Source organism: Artibeus jamaicensis, unplaced genomic scaffold (assembly GCF_021234435.1).
Source record: "Artibeus jamaicensis isolate MK-2021 breed Jamaican fruit bat unplaced genomic scaffold, CSHL_Jam_final scaffold_1283, whole genome shotgun sequence".
Taxonomy (NCBI): Eukaryota; Metazoa; Chordata; class Mammalia; order Chiroptera; family Phyllostomidae; genus Artibeus; species Artibeus jamaicensis.
This window is the reverse complement of record NW_026522028.1, coordinates 13,217,328-13,241,472: the sequence shown is the minus strand read 5'-3', so window position 1 is coordinate 13,241,472 and position 24,145 is coordinate 13,217,328. Positions and strand designations below refer to the sequence as shown.

Sequence of the window (24,145 nt, the reverse complement as noted above, 5' to 3'; positions counted from 1 at the left end):
AATCCAGTCAAACTCATTTTTAGGATTAGACAAAGGAGTTTTGCTGGCCAGTTTCTACTTTTTTTTTTTTTTTGCTTTATTTCTTTTTATTGAGGTAAACCCTACCCATAGTAAGGTACACTCACACCCTGCTTCGATGGGGCTGTATGAAGACATGTAGGGCAGTACTTGGGACCATCACACCGTTTTCACTCCCCAGCTTTCATCAACCTTTTCCCATTTTCTGCCACCGTTTTAACTGGATCACTGTAACTACAGCTCTGATATTTCTTAGTGATGTATTTTTAACTATCTTTCATTTTAGTGTTCTGAATATTCAATACGTGCATGTTATACATATTAGATGGTAAAGTTTCATCTTTACTTGAGGGGTAGATTTTTGTCTTTAACTTGACCTTGATCTTTTCAATCTCCAAATCTATCCTAACCCTGCCCAGTGGGAGAGGCCTAACTCTAGACTCCTTGGGGACCTCCTTCAACTGTCTTCAAACACTCTTCTTCCCCCCTCCCTCAGTTGGCACTTTGATTTTTGCTTCTCTCCCACTCTTATCCTAATCTTACGGAGGTTTTAACCCTTGTCCTTGTTTCAGAAGCTCTTGTCTGAATAATTCTTCCACCACGACAGGACTTCAGGATTTTGTGGCTTTTAAAAAAAATTAACATTTTAAGAATTTAGTGACTTTAAACAATATTTTATTCTTCTCTAAATTTGAAATTAGGTGAGTGATGAATTTTCTAAGCTATGATTTCATTTAACAAATGTTTTAGTTACTGCAGATACTGGTAAGTACAGAAATTCTTAGTGGATCATTATTCTTAAGTAGTAACACAGTTATTTTGAATACATTTTGGCCTTTTAAAGTCACTATATAAAGTCATGAGTTCTATATAGAACAGCAGAAAACAACTGTACGTATTGAGGTCATATCAAAGGGTTAAGCTACAATGGCAAGTGGATTTTACATATATATGTATATGTATATACACACACACACCCCTGTGCACATGTATACACATACACACATCCATTCCCTGTGGTTCATGTAAAATGTGGTACACAGTTGCTTTTCACCTCCACTGTGAAGATAATTGGAGAGAGAGGTGTAAGAAGTAGAATGTGAGAATTTTGAGGTTAGGTATGAGGGGACATTTTTTTAGTGTGAAGTGCTAAATAGAATATTGACTTGCACAAGAAAGTTATAGGGCCTCTTTCTCTAGAGGCTTAAAAAATAGATTCATTCCTTATCTCTGAGAGGGATTGTGTTACCAGAGAGTAGAGAAAGAATAGATGAACTTGACTGTTAGTCCCATTCACCCTGTTGCAGCAGCCTGGGTCTAACATTGTTCAAGGGACACCTCCAGCCACCACGCTCAGGGCCTGCCTTCCTCACTGCGGGCCTTCACTTCGCATTTTGGGTGCTCTGAACTCCCAACCTCCCAGTGCAACTGTGTAATATTTATTTCTCTGCTTTCATCCCCAAGAGTAAACTTTTGAGCCTTGTAAGTCCTGCTTGGGAACCTCTTTACTTGTTTGTAAATGTTTTCTTATGATGATTTAATTGGGACAGATGAGAGAAACATTTACATCTGGTTTTTACTTGGTTACCAGTGTGTTCTTTGGAACACAATGTAAATACTCTCCCGGGGTTGCTCACGGCGGGCCGTGTGCTCCTGGTCTGCTTTGTGAGCGTACTACCCAGAGCAAGGAGACACTCACTGGGCAGGAACTTTGACCAGCAATGGACTCCAGACCTTCCTTGGTGTAACTGCAATTCTCAGTAGACATTAAACATTAGCTGGCCATTTGGACAGCATCCCCTAACATCCCTGTAAACTGCAGAAAAGCTGTGCTATTGCTTAAGGCCTTTGTTTATTGAGGGAAAGTAGAAGGAAAGGAGAACTACATTATTTTTTTACTGTCAAAAGGTTTTCATTTACTTTTAAATATAACTGGGGACAAGCAGAATGCTTTTCGTCTGATTACACCTTTGGCTTTACGATCAGACACGTGTGTGGGTCAGAGTGTGCGGTGTTTCATGGACTGTTTTCTTCAGGTTGTTGAATTTGTTTCTGCCATAGGTTTGATCCAAGTGAAACTAAACCTGGATCAATGATCTCCTGCAGGTAATCCAGGGGACCACAACTTTGTTGCCTCAGTGGGACAAATGTGTAAACTTCATCGAAAGCGCCCTCCCTTATGTTGCTGGAAAAATGTTTGTGGATGTGCACTTCCAGGAAGATAAGAAGGAGATGGTAAGTGCTGCTCCAACCTAAAACCACAGCCAGCTAACGGGTTCTGACACACAGATGGTCCACAGGCCACACTCTCAGTTTCATGTTAACTAAAAACTCAAACATCGAATGTAGTCCTGAAAATGCAGGAAATTTAGAAGTGGGAAAAGCATGAAATCATGCAACAGACAGCCAGAATTTCTGCTGTAGAAACTTTTGTGTGAAGTCCACGCTTAGGAAAAAGGGGACTAGATAATTTTTGATTGGATATTTGAGCTGTTTTAATTACATAAAGTAGAGGTTTTCCAGTCTGGCCTCTCTGTTTTAGAGATGAGGAAGCTGGAGACCCAGAAATGGAATGATTTGTAATATATTTAACAGTTATTAAGTGGCTTAGAAATAGAAATAAGATGCGGGTCTTTTATTCTCCTCTTCTTATGCTGTTTTCCCAAAACTATAGGAGTATGACACTTCTCTCCCAGAAACCCCTTTGTGTATATATGTTTTCATAAACTTAAACCCTTTTATTTTGGGAATTTCTAAACATATGAAAGTGGAAAGAACAGTATAATGAACTTCCAGGCACCTTCGTACCTGGCTATTTGGCTTAGCCAGATACATCTGATAAGGGCTGAGGTTTAGTTTCATTCATTTAGTCAACAAATATTTGTTAAACACCTATTACATGCTAGACACTGTTCTAGGCTATGGGATACATAAGAAAACAAAACAGACAGAGATTCTTGACTTCATTGAGTTGACATCCAAATCGGGGGGCACAGACAATAGAAAACACAATGCTTAAATGAACAGGTGGGTTGGAAAATGATCAGGACTCTGGAAAAAAGAAAGGAGATTGGGGTAAAGAAGAGTCAGGCATGCTGCAAGGTGTGAATGTGGGGAGTGGGTTGTAGGATTAAATAACACGGTCAGGGAAAGCCTCACTATGAAGATGACATTGGGCAGAAATTTAAAGGAAGTGAGAAAATTAGACATGGCAGCTATCTGGAGGAAGAGTGTTCTAGGCAGAAGGAACAGCAAAAGCTGTAAGGCAGGGATGTGCCTGGAGTGCTCCAGAAATTGCAGGGAGGTCCCCAAGGCTGGAGTAGGGTGAACAAGGGGGAGAGAAGTAGGCCCTGAGGTCAGAACAGTGATAGAGATGGTGGCATTTTCTAAGACCTGTAGACCATTCATAAGAATGTTGACTTTAACCCTGAGTGAAGTGGGGATGTAATGCAGGGTTTTGAGCAGAGGCCTGATGTGACCTCACTTATGTTGAGAGATCACCCTGGCTATTTTGTTGAGAAGGGACTATAGGGCAGAGGTGTCAAACTCATTTTCACCAGGGGCCACATAAACCTCGTGGTTGCCTTCAGAGGGCTGGGATATAATTTTAGGACTGTATAAATGTAACTACTCCTTAAGTAGTAGGGGCAAGGAGCTTGGTGCTACTGCTAGGTAGAAACAAGGTACTGGGCCGGATAAAACAAGGTGGAGGGCCGGATTCAGCCCACGGGCCTTGTGTTTGCCACCTGTACTATAGGGCATCAAGGATAGAAGCAGGGAGCAATTAGGAGACTATTAGAGTGACCAGGCCAAACAGGATGGTATCTTCCATTTGAACCAGGTGGTAGTAGTAGAAATTGTGAGAAGGGGGTGGATTCTGACTACATTCAGAAGTGGAGAATTGGTTGCTGGTACATTGAATGACAGATGCCAGAATAAGAGCTTTGAGTCTGATTAAATGGGAGTATGGAGTTGTTAACTGATAAGGGGAATACCATGCAAAGACCAGGTCTGGAGGAGAAGATCAGGAGTTTAGTTCTGACCATGTCAAAGTTGAGATATGTCAGACTTCTGGCTGGAGATGTCGAGGAGGCAGTAGGGTATATGAATCTTAAGTTCGGGACAGAGGTCAGGGATGAAGGTTGGGCGGGAGAGGAGAAGGTATGAACTACTTGTGGAGGGGAGTGGGAAAATGAGGAAGCTGAGGCGATAGAGCGCGGTTGCCTGGAGGCAGTAAAGGTCTAGGTGAGTTTGAAGGTCATGCATTTCCTCCTTAATTGTTTATTTTTATTGCTGTTCGATTACAGTCATCCCCATTTCCTTATCTTGGCAGTGTTTTTTTCTTCATCTGTTTCAGCTGCATTGGAGGAGGGTGTGTATTTTGAATTAGACATTTGCATTTAGCCAGGTTTTTTCTTTGGTGTGCAATTTCTTTGTGAAGAATTATATTTTACAAAAGGCATGAAGCAAAGTATCGAGGCATGATTAACTAATGTAGGGGAGGAAAATATAATTCTCCCTCTATCCTTCTAGGTTCTTGGCTAAGATCCCCTGCAAAGACAGATTGACAAGAGAAAAACAAACAAGTTTAGTAAAATGTATACCTCCTGTGTACACATGGGAGAGACCCAGGAAGGTTGAGTAATTTCTTTTTTTTTTTTTTTAAGATTTTATTTATTTATCTTTAGAGGGGAAAGGAAGGAGAGAGGGAGAGAACTGGCCTGCAACCTGGAAATGTGCCCTGACTGGGAATCAAACCATGGTTGCTTGGTTCCCAGGCCCATGCTCAATCCACTGAGCTACACCAGCCAGGGCTACTAATTTCTTGAAATAGCCCAAGCCACCACCTTAAATACTATCCCCAGGTAAAGACAAAAGAAGATGTTGGGGTGGGAGGGCAGTTTTGGGAGGTGACCAGGAAAGGCACAGGAAGCAAGGAAAAGCTTATCGTGCGGATTTAAGTCCTGCCTTCTCCACTGATAGAGTTTCTAGAGATTTAGCCATCCTTCTTGTCCTGTGGAGAGACAGCGAGAGAGAGAAAGACAGAGAGACCATTACAATGGAGATTCCCATTGCAAATGTTCATTTCTCTCACAAAAGGGTAACTTCTGTTTTCAGAGCTTCTCCTGTCTCTGCAGCTACTCCAAACTAATCAGCCCCAAATAATCACTATGCTAAAGAGGCGGATTTTGGGGGTGGTATATTTTGCTCCCCTCCACTAATAACAATCCATTATAGTCAATCAGATGCAAATATATGAGCAGCTTGGATGCAGGTGGTAAATAAATACTGAATGTAAAGGCAAAGAGTAAAAAAGTCAGTGAAGATAATTTGTATGGTTGGTTTTATGTACTGCTGTATAATAACACCAACTGGTTGGTGTCCTGTGTCCGTATATAATACAGAACTATGTATTTTGTGCTGAAGTTGGCTTTGGAATGCCATAAATAGAATCATTTTCCTGAATTATTGCTGTCTTTTGATACTTTGGAGGACTAAACCAAGTTTAAGACTTTATATTTGAACCTGAATGTCCCCTTCTTGCAAATAATTCCACTGAAGAATGTCTTATTTCAAAATACTCACTATTCCCACTGTGTGTTTTCTTTCACTCCTCAGTTGGAGTAAATGGACTGAGATTTATCAGCTAATCACTGTGGTAACATAACCTCTTGGAAGGATACAAAGCAATTAAGGGATAATGGGGGTGTTTTTTATATAGCAGGACTTTTTTTGGCAGTACAAGAATTTTAAGTAATATGAAAGGTATGTGGATTAATTTGTTTTTCTCAATTTTGGTGTGAAAGTCCTTTTTTTATATGTCAGGGTATAACATTTGAAAACAGAGTTGATTTTAGCATTCCCCCCCCCCATTATTTTGATGTATACAGGACATGGAAATTGTGTGATAGTTGCATAGATACTCATCTATTTTACCTAAAATCATTTGCATCCCTTAATCTGAAGCTATTTGCCTCAGGGAATACTTACATTGGAAATTTATAAGAGAAATAGCTGGCTTTTTATACCCTGCTACAGGGCTCCCATCCAAGAACCACCTGGAACCACTGATTTACATGAAAACATATTTTGCATTATTAGCCATAGTCCAAAGAAAAACAGAAAGCTCCCCAGTGGGACAAATTCCAGAGATGCTACCTCAAAAGGAAGGCAACCCTTGTTTTATTTACAACAATTTGTTATTAAGCAAATGAACACAGTCAGAAGGTTAAACTTCAGGTACTTCTCAAATTTTAATGTGTACAAGAATCACACAAGGATCTCATTGCGTTTTAACAAGGATCTTTTTGCTTGGGTCTGGGGTAGCACCCAAGAATTTGCATAACAAGCTTCCAAGTGATGTTGACGTTGCTAGCCCAGGATCGCACTTGGAGGAAGGAACAAGGCCTTTGATTCATTCATTTGCAAACAATTACCATTACCACTGAGAAACCTTGCTCTGGTGATTCCTGTGAGTCGGGAAGGCTTCTGAGTTGGGCAGCAGTACTTCATTGAGCAAAGCCTATTGCATTAGTACAAGTAACCGCTTCAGTTTTCAGATCATTGAAACTGTCCCTGATTCAGATCGGTTTAAATGGATTTTGCCAAACCCTGCGTGAGGGCCTCTAGGCTTCTTGCCTTTTTTTTTTTCCTTCTGTCCTGAACTATTTAGATTTCCTTTGAAAGTTGGTAACTAGATTCCTTTAAGGGACTTTCTGCTTCTCGGTATTTCTGTTTCTACGGCCTCTTAATGGCAAATGGTGAGGTTGCCTCTGGTTGGCACCCTTTGTCATAGAGTTTGGGGAGAGAACACTTCACTTTTGGGGGGTGGCACCCCCCCACCCCCAAGCTAGCAGAGTTCTCTTCCTTTTCACTGGGGAAAGCACACAATTCCACGGCATTTCCTTATGACTTCTTGTATGCAAGTGTGCGTGTGCATACAGACCGTGCACTCATGTATTCACCGACACATAACTATGGGGTTTTACAAATTTCATTAGCAATGGGAAGGATAACATGTAGAAAGAGGAGAATCCTTCAACAGAAAGACACCTAGAGAGGTAATAGGGAACAGTCTCCTGCCTCTTAGATAGTGGGCAGGGCCTTAACCCATGTGGGACTGGCTGCAAGCCTTGTCCCTGAGGGACAGGCCAGGGGAGGGAGTTGCAGAATTCTTTAGACAGTGGCTGTCTTTGTCACATCAAGTAATGCTAATTCAATAGAACTTGAAAATGAGCCACATATGTGATTCTACACTTTCTAGTAACTTCATTAAAAAACTAAAAGGAAACAGGTGAAATTAGTTTTAATAATACATGTTGTTTAACCAAGTAATCCAAAAAATCATTATGACAAGTAATTAATCCAGAAGTTATTAATGTTACAGTTATAAGCTTTATTTCATACTGAGTTTTTGAAACCCAATGTGTATTTTATTTTATTTTAATTTTTTTATTGATTATGCTGTTACAGTTGTTCTATTCCCCCCTTCATTCCCCTCCACCCTACCCCCCCATCCCCACCATTACCCTCCCTTTAGTTTATGACCATGTGTCTCAAGTCCTTTAGATTCTATATTTCCCATACTATTCTGGCCCCCCCATCTATTTTCTATCTACTGTCTATGCTACTTATTTTCTGTACCTTCTCCCCCCATCTCCTCCTCCCACTCCCCTGTTGCTAACCCTCCTTGAGATCTTCCTTTCTATGTTTCCACTCCTGATCTAGCTGTCCTTTTAGTTTGCTTTCGTTTTAGGTGTGGTTGTTAATAACTGTGGGTTTGTTGTCCTTTCACTGTTCATGTTTCTTTAACTTCTTTTTCTTAGCTAAGTCCCTTTAACATTTCATATAATAAGGGCTTGGTGATGATGAACTCCTTGAATTTGATCTTATCTGAGAAGCACCTTATCTGTCCTTCCATTCTAAATGAAAGTTTTGCTGGATAGAGCAATCTTGGTTGTAGGTCTTTGGTTTTCATGACTTGGAATACCTCTTTCCAGCCCCTTCTTGCCTGTAAGGTCTCTTTTGAGAAATCTGCTGACAGTCTGATGGGAACTCCTTTGTAGGTGACTATCCCCTTATCTCTTGCTGCTTCTAGGATCCTCTCCTTCATTTTAATCTTGGGTAATATAATGATGATGTGCCTCGGTGTGTTCCTTCTTGGGTCCAACTTCTTTGGGACTCTCTGAGCTTCCTGGATTTCCTGGAAGTCTATTTCCTTTGCCAGCTTGGGGAAATTCTCCTTTATTATTTGTTCAAATAAGTTTTCCACTGGTGGCTGTGCCTTTCCCCCTTCTGGTACCCCTATAATTCGGATGTTGGAGTGTTTAAAGATGTCCTGGAGGTTCCTAAGACTCTCCTCATTTCTTTGAATTCTTGCTTCCTGACTCTTTTCTGTTTGGCCATTATTTGCTTTCTTCTGGTCCACTCCATTGATTTGAGTCCCAGTTTCCTTTTCATTGCCATTGGTGTCCTGTGCAATTCCATTCATTTCAATTAGTTTCGCCTTCATATATTTGTCTAATTTGTGGCTACAATCAACCAGTTCTGTGAGGATCCTGATGACCAGTGTTTTAAACTGTGCGTCTGAGAGTTTTGCTATTTCTTCATCGCTTAGATCTGTGGGCTGTGGGGCTTTGAGAACTTGCAACATTTTTGGTCTGTTCTGGCCCTTTAAGTGTGAGAAGCGGTGCCTTGGACTCCCAGGTCGCTGGGTTGTGACGCTGTATGTGGGGGCGTGGTCAGAGCGGGGAAATGGCGGCGCCCTCAACTGCTGCTTGCCATGGGGACGCCGGCCCCGGTCAAACCGCCCACTCCCTCGCCTGTCTTCTCGCGCACAAATGGGCGACCACAGTCAACACACAGCACCGCTTCCCCACTGTCTCCTCCGCGGTCGCTCACCTGGTGGCTCGCTCAGTCGCTCACTAGGTCCAACCCTGTGCCTGTATTCCGCGCCTGAGTCCGTCTGACCGAGTCTTCCTGTGCAACCCCTCACCAGCCGCTGGTTTCGCCCCTTACCGGTCAGGCTGAAGAATTTGTTGTTAACGGACTTCCGAAAAGTTCAATTTTCCGTGTTCTGGCTGTGTTTCCTGTTGCTAATATTTAGTTGTCTCTAAACTTGGTTGTGTGAGAAGGCACGGCACATCCACCTATGCCTCCATCTTGGCGGAAGTCTCCCAATGTGTATTTTATACTTAGAGCACGTCTCAGTTTGGATTAGCCACACTTCAGTTGCCATGTGTGGCCGTAATATTGGACATGTGGTTACCAGATTGAACAGTGACCATCTGAAGAACTGAAGGGGAATCTTTTGAGTTCAAAGTAGCCAGGGCTGGAAGGTGGGGTCGCTGGTTCCTGGCCAGCTGAGTTTCATGGAGGTCTCTAATATCAGTAGGGAAAGTCTCAAACAAGACAGGGATTCCGGGCCTGGGGATGGGCGGGAGTGGGAGTCAAGCTGCTTGTTGGTGAGGATGTCTCAGGTTCCCTGACTCACCAGCTTAGAGGAGGGGAGAACCTCCAGACCATACTCTGATGGAGCACCCTGGAGGCTTGGCTCTCGTTGCCTCTGGGGCTGGGTGGAGTAGAATCTGCAGATTAAAGATGTTCAGTGCCTGGGAGGTGCAAGGGACTCAGTCAAGATGAAAGCTAGGGGTTCCAAGCTCAAATACCCTCACAATCAGTGAGGAACATTAAATAATCTACAGGAGTAAAGCTAGCTGGGTATCAGCCAAAGCCAGGGCAAGTGCAGTGAGGAGTGGTGATTGTCTCTGAGCCTTGGTGTCTGGGACACAGTAGTGATGGACAGGAATCAATGTGAAATCCATGGTGCAGCCCAGGCTGTCTTCATTCAGGGTACCCATTGAGGGTTGCTAGGTTTCTGGAGTTGTTGTTTTTTTTAAGTCAGAAATACAGTTTTGTTTTTTTTTATGTGGAATCTCCCACATTTTAAATTTTGGTCACTACTTTGGAAGCCAGACTAAATATGTCATGGGGAAATACCATTTTGTGCCTTTAAACGCAAATTCTCTAATCTTCAGAACCCAAAATCAGGACCTCTTATGTCAGAGAACATCTTTAATTTTTTATGCTATTTAGTAGAAGGTCATGCATAATTTTAAAAAACAGCATATTAGTTAAATATTTAACAAGGTGTTTTTGTGGAAAGTTATACCCAGGGTATGAAAGTACAGATCCTTTGAGAGTTCATGCTGCCTTGTCACTATAAATAGAGATGATGCTCCAGTCCCTGGTGACACGCCTGATCTGTATAAGTCACTTCCTACGTGACAGGAGAGAGGATTAGGGGTGTTGGGTGTGTGTATGGGGGATGTCTAAAGTTATTACTTGTTATTTTTCTCTTCCATTTTTATTAATGATAATTTATATCTATAGTATATGAATAAATATCCCCAGTTAGAGAGCCACATCCACAGAGGGCAGGTGAAGATCCCAATGATGGCTGGGAAAGGAAGGGATGGTCCCCGTGGGCCTGGTGTGAGTGTGATGATCAGGAAATACTGTTTCGAAAACCTGGTGATGATAATGAAGTAGCTAACTTTTACTGAGTTTTAACAGAATGTCTGGCACTCTTCTAAGTGCTTTCAATGTGTTAATTCATTTAATCCTAACATTGAGCCTATAACTACCATTACTGCCCCCATTTTCCAGTTGGGGAAACTGAGGCTCAGAGACCAAATTCCCCAAAAATCATACAGCTGAAAAATGATTTAGGTAGGTTTCAGGCCCAGACAATCTAGCTTTTTTTTTTTTTTTGTATTTTTTTTCACATTTAAAAAAATTTATTTAGTTATTTTTCAAGTACAGTTTTCTTTTGTCAATTTCTCCCATCCCAGCCCCCCCTCCGCCCCGTCTCCCCACCTCCCTCCCATTCCCCCCCCCCCACAGTCCTCATCCCTGAGTCTTTCATACTTGTTCTTCAAAATCCCTCCCTGTTTTTCCCCTTAAATTCCCTTCCCTCTCCCCTCTGGCCGCTGCCCACTTGTTCTCTATTTTAGTGTCTTTGTTTTTATTCTATTTGCTTGTTTATTTTGTTATTTAGCTTCCTGTTAAAGGTGAGATCATATGGTATTTGTCCTTCAATGCCTGGCCTATTTCACTCAGCATAATGCTTTCCAGTTCCATCCATGTTGTTGCAAAGGGTAGTAGCTCCTTCTTTCTCTCTGCTGCATAGGAATTCCATTGTGTATATGTACCACGATTTTTTGATCCATTCATTTACTGACGGGCACCTAGGTTGCTTCCAACTCTTGGCTATTGTAAATTGTGCTGCTATGAACATTGTGGTGCATAGGTTCTTTGAAATTGATGTTTTAGGATTCTTGGGATATAATCCTAGCAGTGGAATTGCTGGGTCAAAAGGCAGGTCGAATTTTATTTTTCTGAGAAAATTCCGTACTGTTTTCCATAATGGTTGTACCAGTCTGCAATCCCACCAACAGTGAACTAAGGACCCCTTTTCCCCACAACCTCTCCAACATTTGTTGTTTGTTGCTTTGTTTATGATAGCCATCCTGACTGGTGTAAAGTGGTATCTCATTGTGGTTTTAATTTGCATCTCTCTGATAGCTAACGATATTGAGCATCTCTTCATGTGTCTCTGGATGTTCTGTATGTCCTCTTTGGAGAAGTGTCTGTTCAAGTCCTTTTCCCATTTTTTAATTGGGTTCGATGTCTTCCTAGAGTGGAGTCGTGTAAGTTCTTTGTATATTTTGGAGATTAAACCCAGACAATCTAGCTTTAAGCCAGTGCATTATTCCCTTGCTTCTCTGTAAAAAACTCTCAAATTTTTACCATTTTTATGGTAAAAATGAGACCGGAATGAGGAGACCTGTCATAATGAGGAGACTTAGTGGCTTTTTAAATAGTTATTTCACCCTTATTAGAAAATTATTTATTCATATATTAAGATGCTATAAAAATAAAAGACACATACCTCCTATTTCTCAGCATTTTAGTGATAGGAAACAGGTGGAATAGGTTTTGCACCTAGTGTTTCAGTATTTTAAAGAAAAATAACAGTTGAAATCTTAATTCGAATTCAACCAATGCATGTTGCATTTTTGTGTTCACATAATTTTCAGAAGAAAGAGGAAAACAGTATGAAATAAGTTGATTATTAGAAAATTCATCTAAGAGCAACTTTTGAGGAATATCTTTGGTTCAGTCAACACAGTGAGCTCTAATTCCAGTATTTTCTACATTATGTCATTCTGAGGAGTGATCCTTGGTGTTTGGCATGGTCACTCATGGCTCTGTAACATTTTTCATTAAAGTCTTTTAAAAATGTTTATTATTCTTTAGTTACTAAGGCAGAAATGTGAACATATACATTCAAGAACAATATTCTATTAAGTGTTCAAGCAAATAAAAAAAGGAAAAAATCTCTTTCTGCTCTTACTATCATTTCTAGAAAATTCAGTAAAATTGGAGTTTCCATTTAAACTTTTGTGTGAGCTAAGTTAATAAACCATATTATTTTATTTCATTATAGACTCTGTGTTCCAAACTACTCATGTTTATGCATAAGTAGTCAATTCTGCCAGTAGGCATTTTTTTTGCTCCTTCAAATTTTCTGTGGTTTTGTTATAGGGTGATCCCTGTTTAAGAAAAAAAAATATTTTGATAGTTGTTAACATAGTAAGAGAGACTTTTTTCAGGACTATTGCAGAAGGTGTGAAGACTTTCACAGCAGGGGAGAGATTGAGTTCAACAGCTGGGGATTTTTTTTTAAATAGATTTAAAATTTTATTTTTATTTTAATTTTTTATTTATTTTAATTGTTGTTCAAGTACAGTTTTCTGCCTTTTACTCCCATCCCAGCCCACCCACTTAGCCCTCCCCACCTCGCTCCCATTTCCACCCCCCAGTTCTTGTCCATGTGTCCTTTATACTTGTTCCTGCAAACCCTTCCCCTTTCCCCTGAAATTCCCTCCCATTGGAAAGGAGGAAACAGCTGGGGATTCATAACCAACAAGCAGACTAAGGGAATCAGTAGATGGAAAATTACCAAGAGGAGACATCAAGGGTCAGGGGACTTTTGTTGAAGGCAGGCCAGAGTGCTCCCATAGCAAGGGTGGGGGATGAGGAATTTGACCAGAAACGGAGGCTGCTCAGATGTCAAGCAAGGGTGGAGGATTCTCTCTAAGCTGACTGAATCAGGATTCTTGACAAAATGAGGCTGTGTAAGCCTGGCAAGAGCAGGATGGGGGCCAAGGTGGAGGCCTAGGCTTACAGGAACCTGACTAAAGTTTAGTCCAGGAGAGGGTCTTTGTCAACCCTCAAATCAAAGCTAAAGTCCCTGGTCTCTTACTCTACATTAAAACATTCTGTATACAGAAAGTTTATCTAATTAATGGGGAGCAAATTTCTTATTTCACTTCAGATACAGGCTTTATTGAGTGAAGAATTGAAACTTGACTTACTGTGTAAAACAATTCACTAATTTCTCCTGTACCCTAGTAGCTTGTTCTTTTTTCTCTGTATGGTAAAGACATTGTTCATGTTCCCAAGTAATGAAATACGTGACCTGCAGTATCTTCCAGTTTTCTGAGCTGCTCTGCGTGAGCAATTTCTGTAGTAATTCTTATCCCAAGAACAGGTTTCTCCTCCCACTCCATACTGCTGCAGCTGGTGCTGAGGACTTAAGTACCCACATGGGTCCAATTGCAGTGGTGGAATTTGAACTTGCAACCTCCATACACTAGGAGTTCATCTCATTAGTGAGCCAAGATAATTGAATCGATGTACTGCCATTAATATTCAAGCTCTCCAATTCCCCCACTGCTGTTTCTCTCAGTAGTTGAGTAAATGAGATGCAACTCTAGTGTTGGTAGCAGAAGTCACAAGAAAGTCAGTGTCATGCAGTATTGTAATGCCCTTATACGGAAGGGTTCTTCATTCCTTGCAGAAGCTGCCACTTACAAGGGTTGGTCTCAGTATAGCCATTCTACACAAGTCATGCAAAGGATGTTCTCTCTGGCTACCAAGGGCCTGTGTTTCTCTTTGTCTAGTCAGTGATAACAGCTACATTGTCAAGATCAGTTTCTCTGAGTCTTTGCTGAAAACCTGTCTGAATTAAGACTAACCAAAATGATTTGCGTTTTAAAAGGTTTTAAAAAAATATATAGTTATAAAATATTGACCTTATTATATCCCAGCTCTACTTTGATTAATTTGGGCACGTTAGTTAACCTCTTTGTGCCTCTGTCTTCCTGTTTATAAATGGTACATGAGTTTCTGCAGCTAAAGCAATGCTGCATAATGATCAATCTGAAAACCTCAGTGGGCTTCACCAATAAGCAATTATGGCCGATACACCTGGAGTCAGCTGGTGTTTGCAAGGGCAACTCTACTTATTTTGGCTGGGCTTCTTGGATGTCTGGGGGTTGGCTGGCCTGGGTTGGCTTCAGCAGAGGTGATCTGGATGACTCGGCTCTGCTCCAGGTGTTTTACTTCCTTCAGCCTGGCTGGCCTGGGCATGTTCTCATAGCGATGGCACAGGTGCAAGTGAGCAAGCAGAAACCCGTGTGCGGCCTCTTGAGGCCCAGGCACAGCATTGGCATAACATCATATCTGCATTCTGTTAACTAAGGCAAGCCCCAGTGCCAGTCCAGACTGAGAGAGTAGGGAAATAGACTCTGGGTTTTTAGTGAAAGGAACCGGAAAGCCACACAGCAAAGGAATAAAGGCAGGGGTATAGAATTTAAACCATCATGGCAGTGAATCACAGATAGGGATATGAAAGCAGCAGCCTCCCTTTATCTGTGAGGGCTACGTTTCAGCACCCCCCAGGGGACCTCTGAAACCATGGATAATACCGAACCCTATATATTTGTGTTTTTTCCTATACAAGCATGCCTCGGTGATGTCGTGGGTTCAGTTGCAGACCACCACAATAAAGAGAGTTGTAATCTTTATGCTGGTGGAGGGTCTTGACTTAAATTTGTAGAAAACGCAATATCTGCGAAGTGCAGTAAAGAAAAGCACAATAAAATGAGGTATGTCTGTATACACATACCTATGGTCAGTTTAATTTATAAATTAAGAGAGTAACAATAGCTAATAATAACTAGAACAATTGTAGCAATGTACTGTAATAAAAGTTACCTGAATATGGTCATTGTCCGTCTGTCCGTCTATCTGTCTTTCTCTTATAACTGATCTTGCAACCAGGACAGCTACTACGTGACTAATGGGTGGGAAGCACAGACATTGTGAGTCCATTGGACAAAGGGATGATTCACCCCCTGGGTGGGGCAGCGCAAGATTTCATCACGCTACTTAAGACAGCACACAAGTTAAAACGTATGAATTATTTGTTTCTGGCATTTTCCATTGAATGCTATTGGACCATAGTTGACCACAGGCCACTGACACCACAGAAAAAGCAACCACAGATAAAGGGCACTATGGCACCTACCTCATTGGTTCGTGGTGAGGACCCAGTGAGCTGATCTATATAGAAGGCTTTGCACACTGGCTGGTGCATAGTAAGTGCCCAGTAATTGTTAGCTACTGTTTCTCCGTGTGTCATGCCTAAGTTTAATCATAAGGAGAGAATTTGCATCATCAAAGTCGTGGCATCAACCGTGGCAACTCTCTTGCACTGAGCTCTCCTCTTTCTAATTTCTCTTAGAAAGAGTGAGAGTGAGGATGGTACCTGGGGTTTTTGCTGTTTCTAGTCCTTGATACATGCCCCGTGTTGGGGTAAAGATCCTTTTAATGCTAGTTCCCTGGCCATATTCCGCAACCTGCTCTATCATTTAATGCTAAATCGGACTCAAAGGGCAGTCTCATGAAACTACTCAAGGAGCCAAATGTAATTTCTCTAACAGATCCTGGTTTCACAACTCTCTAAGGACTAAATCTTGTTACAAGAATGTCGTCAGACCCCAATTCTGACAGCTCTTTTTAAGCAACCTTTGACAGAATGACATCTGGCACAACAAATAATTTAGCTATCTCATTGGGAATTCTCTTGAAATAAGTGTGGACACCACTCCTGCCCTTGTTCTTAAGTGTGCTGCCACAATGATGACATATTTGGTCTGCCTTTCTTGTTTGTTGTCTACATCTCTGGATGATATTGGAGTGTTGCCTTTGTCACATTATCGCCTATAGTCTTGTCATGCATATCTGACCAGATCTGTGGGCTGCAAAGACCCTGTACTGGAAATTCCCTCACTGGGAGGAAGCATTTATGCTTCCACCAGAGCTAACTTTTGGAAGTGACCAGGCTGAATTATTTCGTTGGGGAGATTTACCCACAGCCAAAGGCTATATCATTAGGAGACTGGTGGACTTCTAAATATTATTCTGGTCTCTGTTTCATTCCCTGTCAGAGATGCAGAGTGGGAAACAGGGGAAGATGAGTTCAAAAATTAGAACACAATCTATCTATTCATACCTGCTAAATAAGATTTTCAAATATCTTTACCTGCCCTGGCTGGTGTGTCTCAGTGAATTGAGTACCAACCTGTGAACCAAAGGGTCGCCGGTTTGATTCCCAGTCAGGGCGCATGCCTGGGTTGTGGGCCAGGTCCTCGGTAGGGGGTGTGCGAGAGGCAACCACTCATTGATGTTTCTCTCTTCACCCCTTCTCTCTTGCCCTCTCTCTAAAAATAAGTAAATGAAATCTTTAAAAAATAAAATATCCTGCCCTGGCTGGTGTAGCTCAGTGGATTGAGTGCGGGCCTGCAAACCAAAGGATCATGGTTCGATTCCCAGTCAGGCCAGATGCCTGGGTTGCAGGCCAGTTCCCAGCAGGGAACTGTCATGAGAGATAACCATACACTGATATTTTTCTCCCCTTCTTTTTCCCTTCCCCTCTAAAGATAAATAAATAAAATCTTAAAAAAAATTAAAAAAAAATCCTTACCCAAGGATATGTTTATCGACAGAGAGAGAGAGAGAACACATGCCCTATTGCCTCTAGTATGCGCCTGACTGGGGGTTGTTGAACCACAACCCAGGTATGGGCCATGACTGAGAATCAAACCCACAACTTTTGGGAGTATGGGATTATGCTCCAAGCAACTGAGTCACCTGGCCAGGGCAGTAAATAGGATTTTAGTCCTTCTTGCTTTCAGCCTAATTACACTTTCTGACAAAAGGACATGCTAAACTTTTGTACCACCAAACTAACATGCTTTATAGCATGTCTGGGGCTCAAATAGCTTGATATTCTTTTTTTTCTTTTGCCAATATGATTAATAGCTATGCAAGTTTGTTATTCATGACTAACTGGTGTGAATTGTTTGATTAGCTTGCTTGGCTGCCAGAAACCTTAGCATTTTCTAACTATCCTTAGTTTTTCTGGCTTTACCACTTCTCGCACATCAATATGGGTCTGTTCTTTGCTTCTATTTTAATGCCATTTTTATATCTTTATCAGGAATTAATTCAAACCCATTTTACTAAGTAGTTACAGTATAAATAATGAGACAATGAATATTTAGTATTACTTGGTGCATTGATTTATTTTATGTCTATTTTTTGGGGGTAAATTTCCAGAAAGAAAACTTTTAGGGATTTCCCTCAGATTGCAGTCTGTTTCTTCAGGGCTGACCACATAAACGAATGGTAATGATCTTCAGTTTTCACATTCGCTAATCAAGTGGCTGTAACTGAAGAACATTGCCCTGATCTAGACCAATGGGGATACTGGAGAATTTTTAATCTTATGTTTTATTAAGATATTACTTATAATTTCTAAATGAAATGGGAAAAATCTATTCAACATTGTCTTTAAGAATGTCATTAAAATTGCATTATTTTAAAGATTACTGCACACATTCGACCTTGAAGAGTTTTCTTTTTTTAAAAAACTCTGTCAGCCTATAATTATTTCTACCAGATATATTAATACATACGTAAACCACTCTTAGCCATCCGTTCTGTACCATGCTGTAATCACCAGTCTCAGAATGGACTGGGCCAACTTACTGAGTCATCTGATTCCTGCTGAAGTTTATATTTGAAATAACTGCTGGCACAACTGTTATATCTCGGTATATATATAAACAATATTGGATTCACTTTTTGCTAGATATGCATTGGAAAAGCATAAATCAACTTGTATTTATTGAGCATCTGCTATATGTATTATGCGAGAGATGAAATCATCATGTGAAAAATATGTGAGACTTGAAATTATAAAGCTAACCACTTTAAGTTTACAGAGCATTGTAGGGAAGGAATAATTCATTTTCAGTCTACCCTTTGAAGTTTTTGGCGGAGTATCCTCTGCACTAAAAACTAACAGAAAAACAAACAAGCAGAAATTTAATAACATGTCTACCTCCTGTATATGTGGGAGAGACCCAAGAAAACTGAGTAACTCCTCAAAATGGCCCAAGACAGCACCTTAAATACCATCCCCAGCTACAGACAAAAGATATATGGAGGAGGGAGGTGATCAGGGAGAGCAAAGTAAGTGAGAATAGGTTGTTATGCCTTCCCCAGTGATAAGATCTTGTTTCCAGAGATTGAGTCATCCTCTTCTTTTGGCACAGAGAGGGAGATGCCGTGACAAATCATTTCCCTTATAAATATAAATGTCTCTTACAGAAGGGAAACTTCTCAGTTTTCAGAGCTTTTCCTATGTCTGCTGTTTCTTAACAGTAATCAGCCTACAATAATCCTCATGCCAAAGAGGCGTGTTTTGGGGTGGCAAATTCTGATGCCCTTCAACACTTTTTAGTTTACTTATGTCCCTATGATTTCATTTGATTTAGATCATGATTCCCATCCTCAGAGCTTACAGAGCTTATTGGACAAACCAAGGAAATATAAATAGCAATTGGATGCACACCTATGTTCTGATTGTAAGCCTAACAGGAACTCAGAGAAGGGACTGCAAGTGTGGGTTTAACTGGTTGGGATTCATGCCTATGAGATGGGATCTGTTTTGTCAACTTTGTTGCCAGAAACAAAGCTTTACACTGTACTGTAGTCTATTAAGTGTGCAATAGTATCATATCTGAAAAATAATCTTACATACCTTAATTAAAAATACTTGACTGCTAAAAATGCTAATTGTCACCCAAGCCTTCAGAAAGTAGCCATCTTGTTTGCTGGTGGGGGGGTGAGTCTTGCACAATGTTGATAAAGACGCAAAACTGTGAAGCACAATAGAGTGAAATGCAATAAAACAAGGCATGCCGGTATTGGCATATGTCCCTTCAAATGCATTAATCGAACCATTGTATAAAAACCCACAAAATTCCTTTGTTCTTGTGGGGGGAGAAAGGGTAAAGAGAGGTCAAAAGAGAAACAGCAGATGAAACATTTTGTAACTTTAGATAGGAGAATCTCATTATGAAAAACCTTTGATGGAAATGTAACCATTGCATGCATAGGCATGTGTGATTCACCAGTGTCTGGTGTCTGATGTAGAACACTATGGAAAAAATCCTGGGGTGCAGGGAATGAGAAGGGGAACCAACTTTTAAATAACATTGCTTGAGGTACAGAACTAACAACTGCCCATAGACCAATTGGTTGAACTATATTTTCACAGCGTGGACCCATCAAATCTGAAATAAATAGATGCTTAACAAATCGCTGCTTTGCCTGGAGGGTCCTTCTCCTGAATGTGGCGGGTTTTATCATAATAACACTTAAGTTTTACATGTTGTATTTTGACTTTTAACTCAATAAATATTTTCTATGGATAACTTCAACCTATGACTTCCACTTTAAGTAATTTCTATTAATGTTATATGTTGCCTGGTTGGGGCATTAGGTCAAGATTTCTCTTATTTATTTTAAAATTAGAGCAGGCTTTCGCTGCCTTGGGGAACATGAGTTGACTGAGGGCCATGTTATTATGTGATGCTGTAGAGTAGTCTAAGATGAAAATCAGAAGTGTTCAATGATTTATCTTTGTAGTTCCAGCATGCTAAAATCATTTTTTCTCTTATTTGCATTGACATGCCAACTATTGATGACATAGTCACCTTCAAGATTTTCCTGTTCTTCAAGCCTGCTGGGCTAGTTCAGCACCATTTCACAGAAATGTTATATAAGTCTGTAAAGGCTGGAAAACTGACAAAAATGAGAACCTGTGATGGGGAGTGGGGTGAGGAGTGCTGGCACCTGAAAGGACAAGAGTAGAGACCAGCTGAAGCTCTTGGAAAAGCAAAGAGGGGCGTGACTACTACTTGGGTTTTGACATCTGCAAGGGCCACAAAGATACTGAGTTGCCAAGGCTTGGATTTAGAAAAGACACACGTGGTGGAGTGAGAAAGAAAGGAAGAGGAAGGATGAAGCTGCATATGGCAATTATTTGTCATTCCTTCCCCTGGCCATATGCTGATATTGTTTTGCTTCTTTTTATTTTCATTTGGCATGCCAATCAGCAGTGTATAGACAGGGAGCTTTGAAAAACTTCGGCAAAATGCTTAAAATGTTAATTCATTTAATAGTAATTATAATGCCCAGGAATGGTATGTAAAATCCACGAATAAGTGGACCCCCCTCTGCAGTTCAAACCTACATTGGGTCCAAGCATTTGCATATTTGTGGACCCTCGCCATTCGAACCTGTGTTGTTCAAGGGTCAACTGTATTCTTTGGTTGCTGTTCCCTTGTGCCCTCCCATGGACCATCTATGTCTTCTTTTGCTCCCATGTTTTCAACATTTTCTTCCTCACTGGATCCTTTCTATCAGTGTCTTATTTTCATTTTTTAAAAAGATTTTATCTATTTATTTTTAGAGAGAGGGGAAGGGAGAGAGATAGAGAGGGAGAGAAACATCATTGCGTGGTTGCCTTTTGTGCACCCCCAACTGGGGACCTGGCCTGCAACCCAGGATTGTGCCCTGACTGGGAATCAAACCAGCAACCCTTTGGTTCACAGGTCGGCTCTCAATCCACTGAACTACTCCAGCCACAGATGTTTTCATTTTTAAAAAGATACTTTTTAGTGTTTTAGATTTGCAGCAAAATTGAGAGGAATATACAGGCATTTCTCATATACCCTGTGACCCCACACATGCAGTATCCACCATTGTCAATCTCACTTAACAGAACAGTACATTTGTTTACCAAAGATGGACCTGCATCAGTATCTCATAATCACCCAAAGTCCATAGTTTACCTTAGGGTTCACTGTTGGCATTGTATGTTATATGAGTTTGGAAAAAGTGTAATGACGCATATCCATCATTATAATATCATGCAGAGTATTTTTACTACCTTAAAATTCCTCTGTGCTCTGCCTATTCATCTTCTCCGCACCCTCACCCATGGGAACCACTAATCTTTTTATTGTCTTCATAGTTTTGCCTTTCCCAGAATGTCATATATGTGGAATCATATCATATGTAGCCTCTTCAGATGGGTTTCTTTTACTTAGTAATTTGTACTTATGGTTCCCTCATATTTTCTTAGGATGTGACAGCTCATTTGCTTTTGGTACTGAGTAATATTCCGTTATATGGATGAACCACAGTTTATTTTCCCATTTAATAACCTACTTAAGGGCATCTTGGTTGTTTCCAGCATTCAGAAATTATAAATAAAGCTGCTATAAACATCCATGTGCAGGTTTTTATGTGGACATAAGTTTTCAACTCCTTTGGGTAAATACTAAGGAGTACAATTGCTGGATCATATGGTAAGAGTATGTATAGTTTTGTAAGGAGTTGTCAAACTGTTTTCTAAAGTGTCTGTGCCATTTGTACTCTCATGACTGAGCGTTCCAGTTGCTTTACATGCTCGTCAGCATTTGGTGTTGGTCAGTGTTGTGGATTTTGGCCCTTCTAATGGGTGTGTTCTGGTAGCTCCTTGTTTTGCTTTGCATTTTCCTGATGACATGTGATGTTGAGCATCTTTCCATAGGCTATTTCTCTTCTGTATGTCTTCAGTGAGGTGTCTTTGGCCCATTTTAAAATCAGGTTGTTTGTTTTCTGATTGTTGAGTTTTCAAATTCCTCAGATGGTCAACGACCAGAACAGAAGCAACAGTAGCATTGTACAGCAGCAATAACACATGCACACTGAATCCCTCTCAAATCAATGCACCCACGCCTTTCCATCCTGATGGCCCCTCCCTGGTTCAGGAAGATACACCTCTTTATGTGAAGGTAGCAGACAGGATGATGTGTGTCGCTGCATGAGGAGGTCACAATGACACAGGGGTGCTGGTGACTGCACAGGCAAAAGATCTAGTCCCCGGAGATTTCCTTGTCGTTTTAACACCCTTCTTGTGTCGTTTTTCTGTTTGAAATGTTTACTTCTGTGTCTCTCTGTTGGTTCCCGTCCACTTCCCTAGCATTTTTGTCTGATTTGTTAGGGATGCCTGTGTTGCTCCTAGGAGCTCTGAGCTCATGACTATCATTTAGCACTGTGGTGGGGCCCTGGCTCTGACCCTCCCTAGCTGTAAGAGCTGGAACACGTGGATTCTCTTGACTTTTATTTCTTTATCTGTAAAATAAATGGCTTCCCCTGGAACAGTGGGTCTCTAGCCTGTCTGTACAATCACCCAAGAGCTTTTAGAACTCTGGACGCCCAGGCTGCACTCAGACCAGTGCCATTAGCACCCTGATGCTCAGGCCTCAGATTGGTTAAAGCTATCCCCAAAGACCCCAGTGTGCAGACAAGATCGAGAACCAGTGACTTAATATTATTTTAAAAGGTCTTTGCTCTTCTGTCATTTCATGTTTTTATCATGTCCCAATCCGAAGTTCAGATTTTCTCTTCTTTTAATGTTTTGATGAAGTTGGGAAGAAATAGCTGTGAGGTTCCCCCCATCCTTTCCATCTGCTGTTTGTTCTTATTTACATACGATGGAACCCAGCCCACTGATTTACAGCTCTGGTTCCTTACAACTGTTATTGAACTGAAAACATAGCTGAAAACTTATTAAACAGAAAAAAATTATTTTGAGCTTTGTACTGACAATTTATTCTAGAACCAAGACAACATCTGAACTTTTTTCCTTTTAGAATGAATTCTAAAAATGGATTTGCCACCCCATAATATCAAATGAAAATTGTTATTCTGGTGCTAAACCCACTATTTACTCTTTCTTGAGTCTTCTATTAATAAAACTGAAGCATCTCTTTGGGAGACTGGAATTTCGAGAGTTTTGCATCCAGAAATAGGCAGGGCCTTACCAGACTCTTCCATGTGGGCCTCTGAAGTTAAGTGTTCGTGTCTACCCGTGACCGCAAGTCCCCTCTACTGATGTACAAATGAATGCTGGAAGAAAACCATGAACACGGGTGTGGTCTCACTGTTGAAATACTTGGGACAGGTCTTTCAAAAGATAGCCTTTCTGTAGCGCCCCCTTTAGACCAACCATTGGAGATTCGAAATAGCATAAGGCTTTTCTGAGCTGCAAGGGAGTGGAGAGGAGAGTAGGGAGACCACAGAGAACAGCCAAGCATTTGGTGTAACCACTGGCACTGACTTTGGAAAGAACTGGGGGTCCCGACAATTGTGATTTATATCGGAGGTGTGTATTTCCAGGTGCTAGTTCTCCTTGCTTGTTTCTTTGTTAACAGTGTCTCTTTCAACTGGTCACTCGCTTTATTCTGCAATCCCTGTCTGAAATATGCAGCCCATGCCTTTGCTTCTGTCTCCCAGACACTTATTAAGCTATTAAAATTAGTTGCACCTTGATAAGAATGGGCTAATAGTTGTTCTGATGGAAAAAAATGGTTCTTTTCTCGCAGCGGGGGAGCTTTTTCCTAGGAAAAGTCATGTTTCCAGAGCGTGGAGTCAGGCGGAAAGGAGCCTCTTTCCTAGCGTGTTTAGCACTGAACTATTTCTCGTGGCCTAGAAAACCTGTCTGAAGCTTCTTGGTTTTTGACCTGCCTCTTTGGGTATTTTTTGTTTGGTTTTGTAGATGGAAGAATTGATTGAGGGTGTTCGCTGGGCCTTCATTGACATGCTGGAGAAAGAAAATGAGTGGATGGATGCAGGGACCAAAAGGAAAGCTAAAGAAAAGGTAAGGATTCTTTTTTATTAAAAAAAACCACACAAACCCAAATACCGACTTTTGGTTTAATAGATTTTCATGTGCAACATGGTGTACTTGATTTTTATATTGAGTGAGCTGCTGACTGAATGACCCCAAAGTGAGGTGTCTGTTTTGGATGAA

The 24,145-nt window shown here is 41.0% G+C and overlaps 1 protein-coding gene across 4 annotated transcripts in view; it reads left to right on the top strand.

Annotated features, from left to right (window-relative positions):
- The window catches only part of PHEX (phosphate regulating endopeptidase X-linked), a 187,057-nt gene that overhangs the window by 64,416 nt on the left and 98,496 nt on the right, over positions 1 to 24,145 (top strand). For all 4 annotated transcript variants that reach the window (XM_037129673.2, XM_037129597.2, XM_037129747.2 and 1 more), the window contains 2 exons: positions 2,125 to 2,253; positions 23,891 to 23,992. In XM_037129673.2, coding sequence (XP_036985568.2) covers positions 2,125 to 2,253; positions 23,891 to 23,992 — 231 coding nt within the window. The remainder of the gene's footprint in view (positions 1 to 2,124; positions 2,254 to 23,890; positions 23,993 to 24,145) is intronic.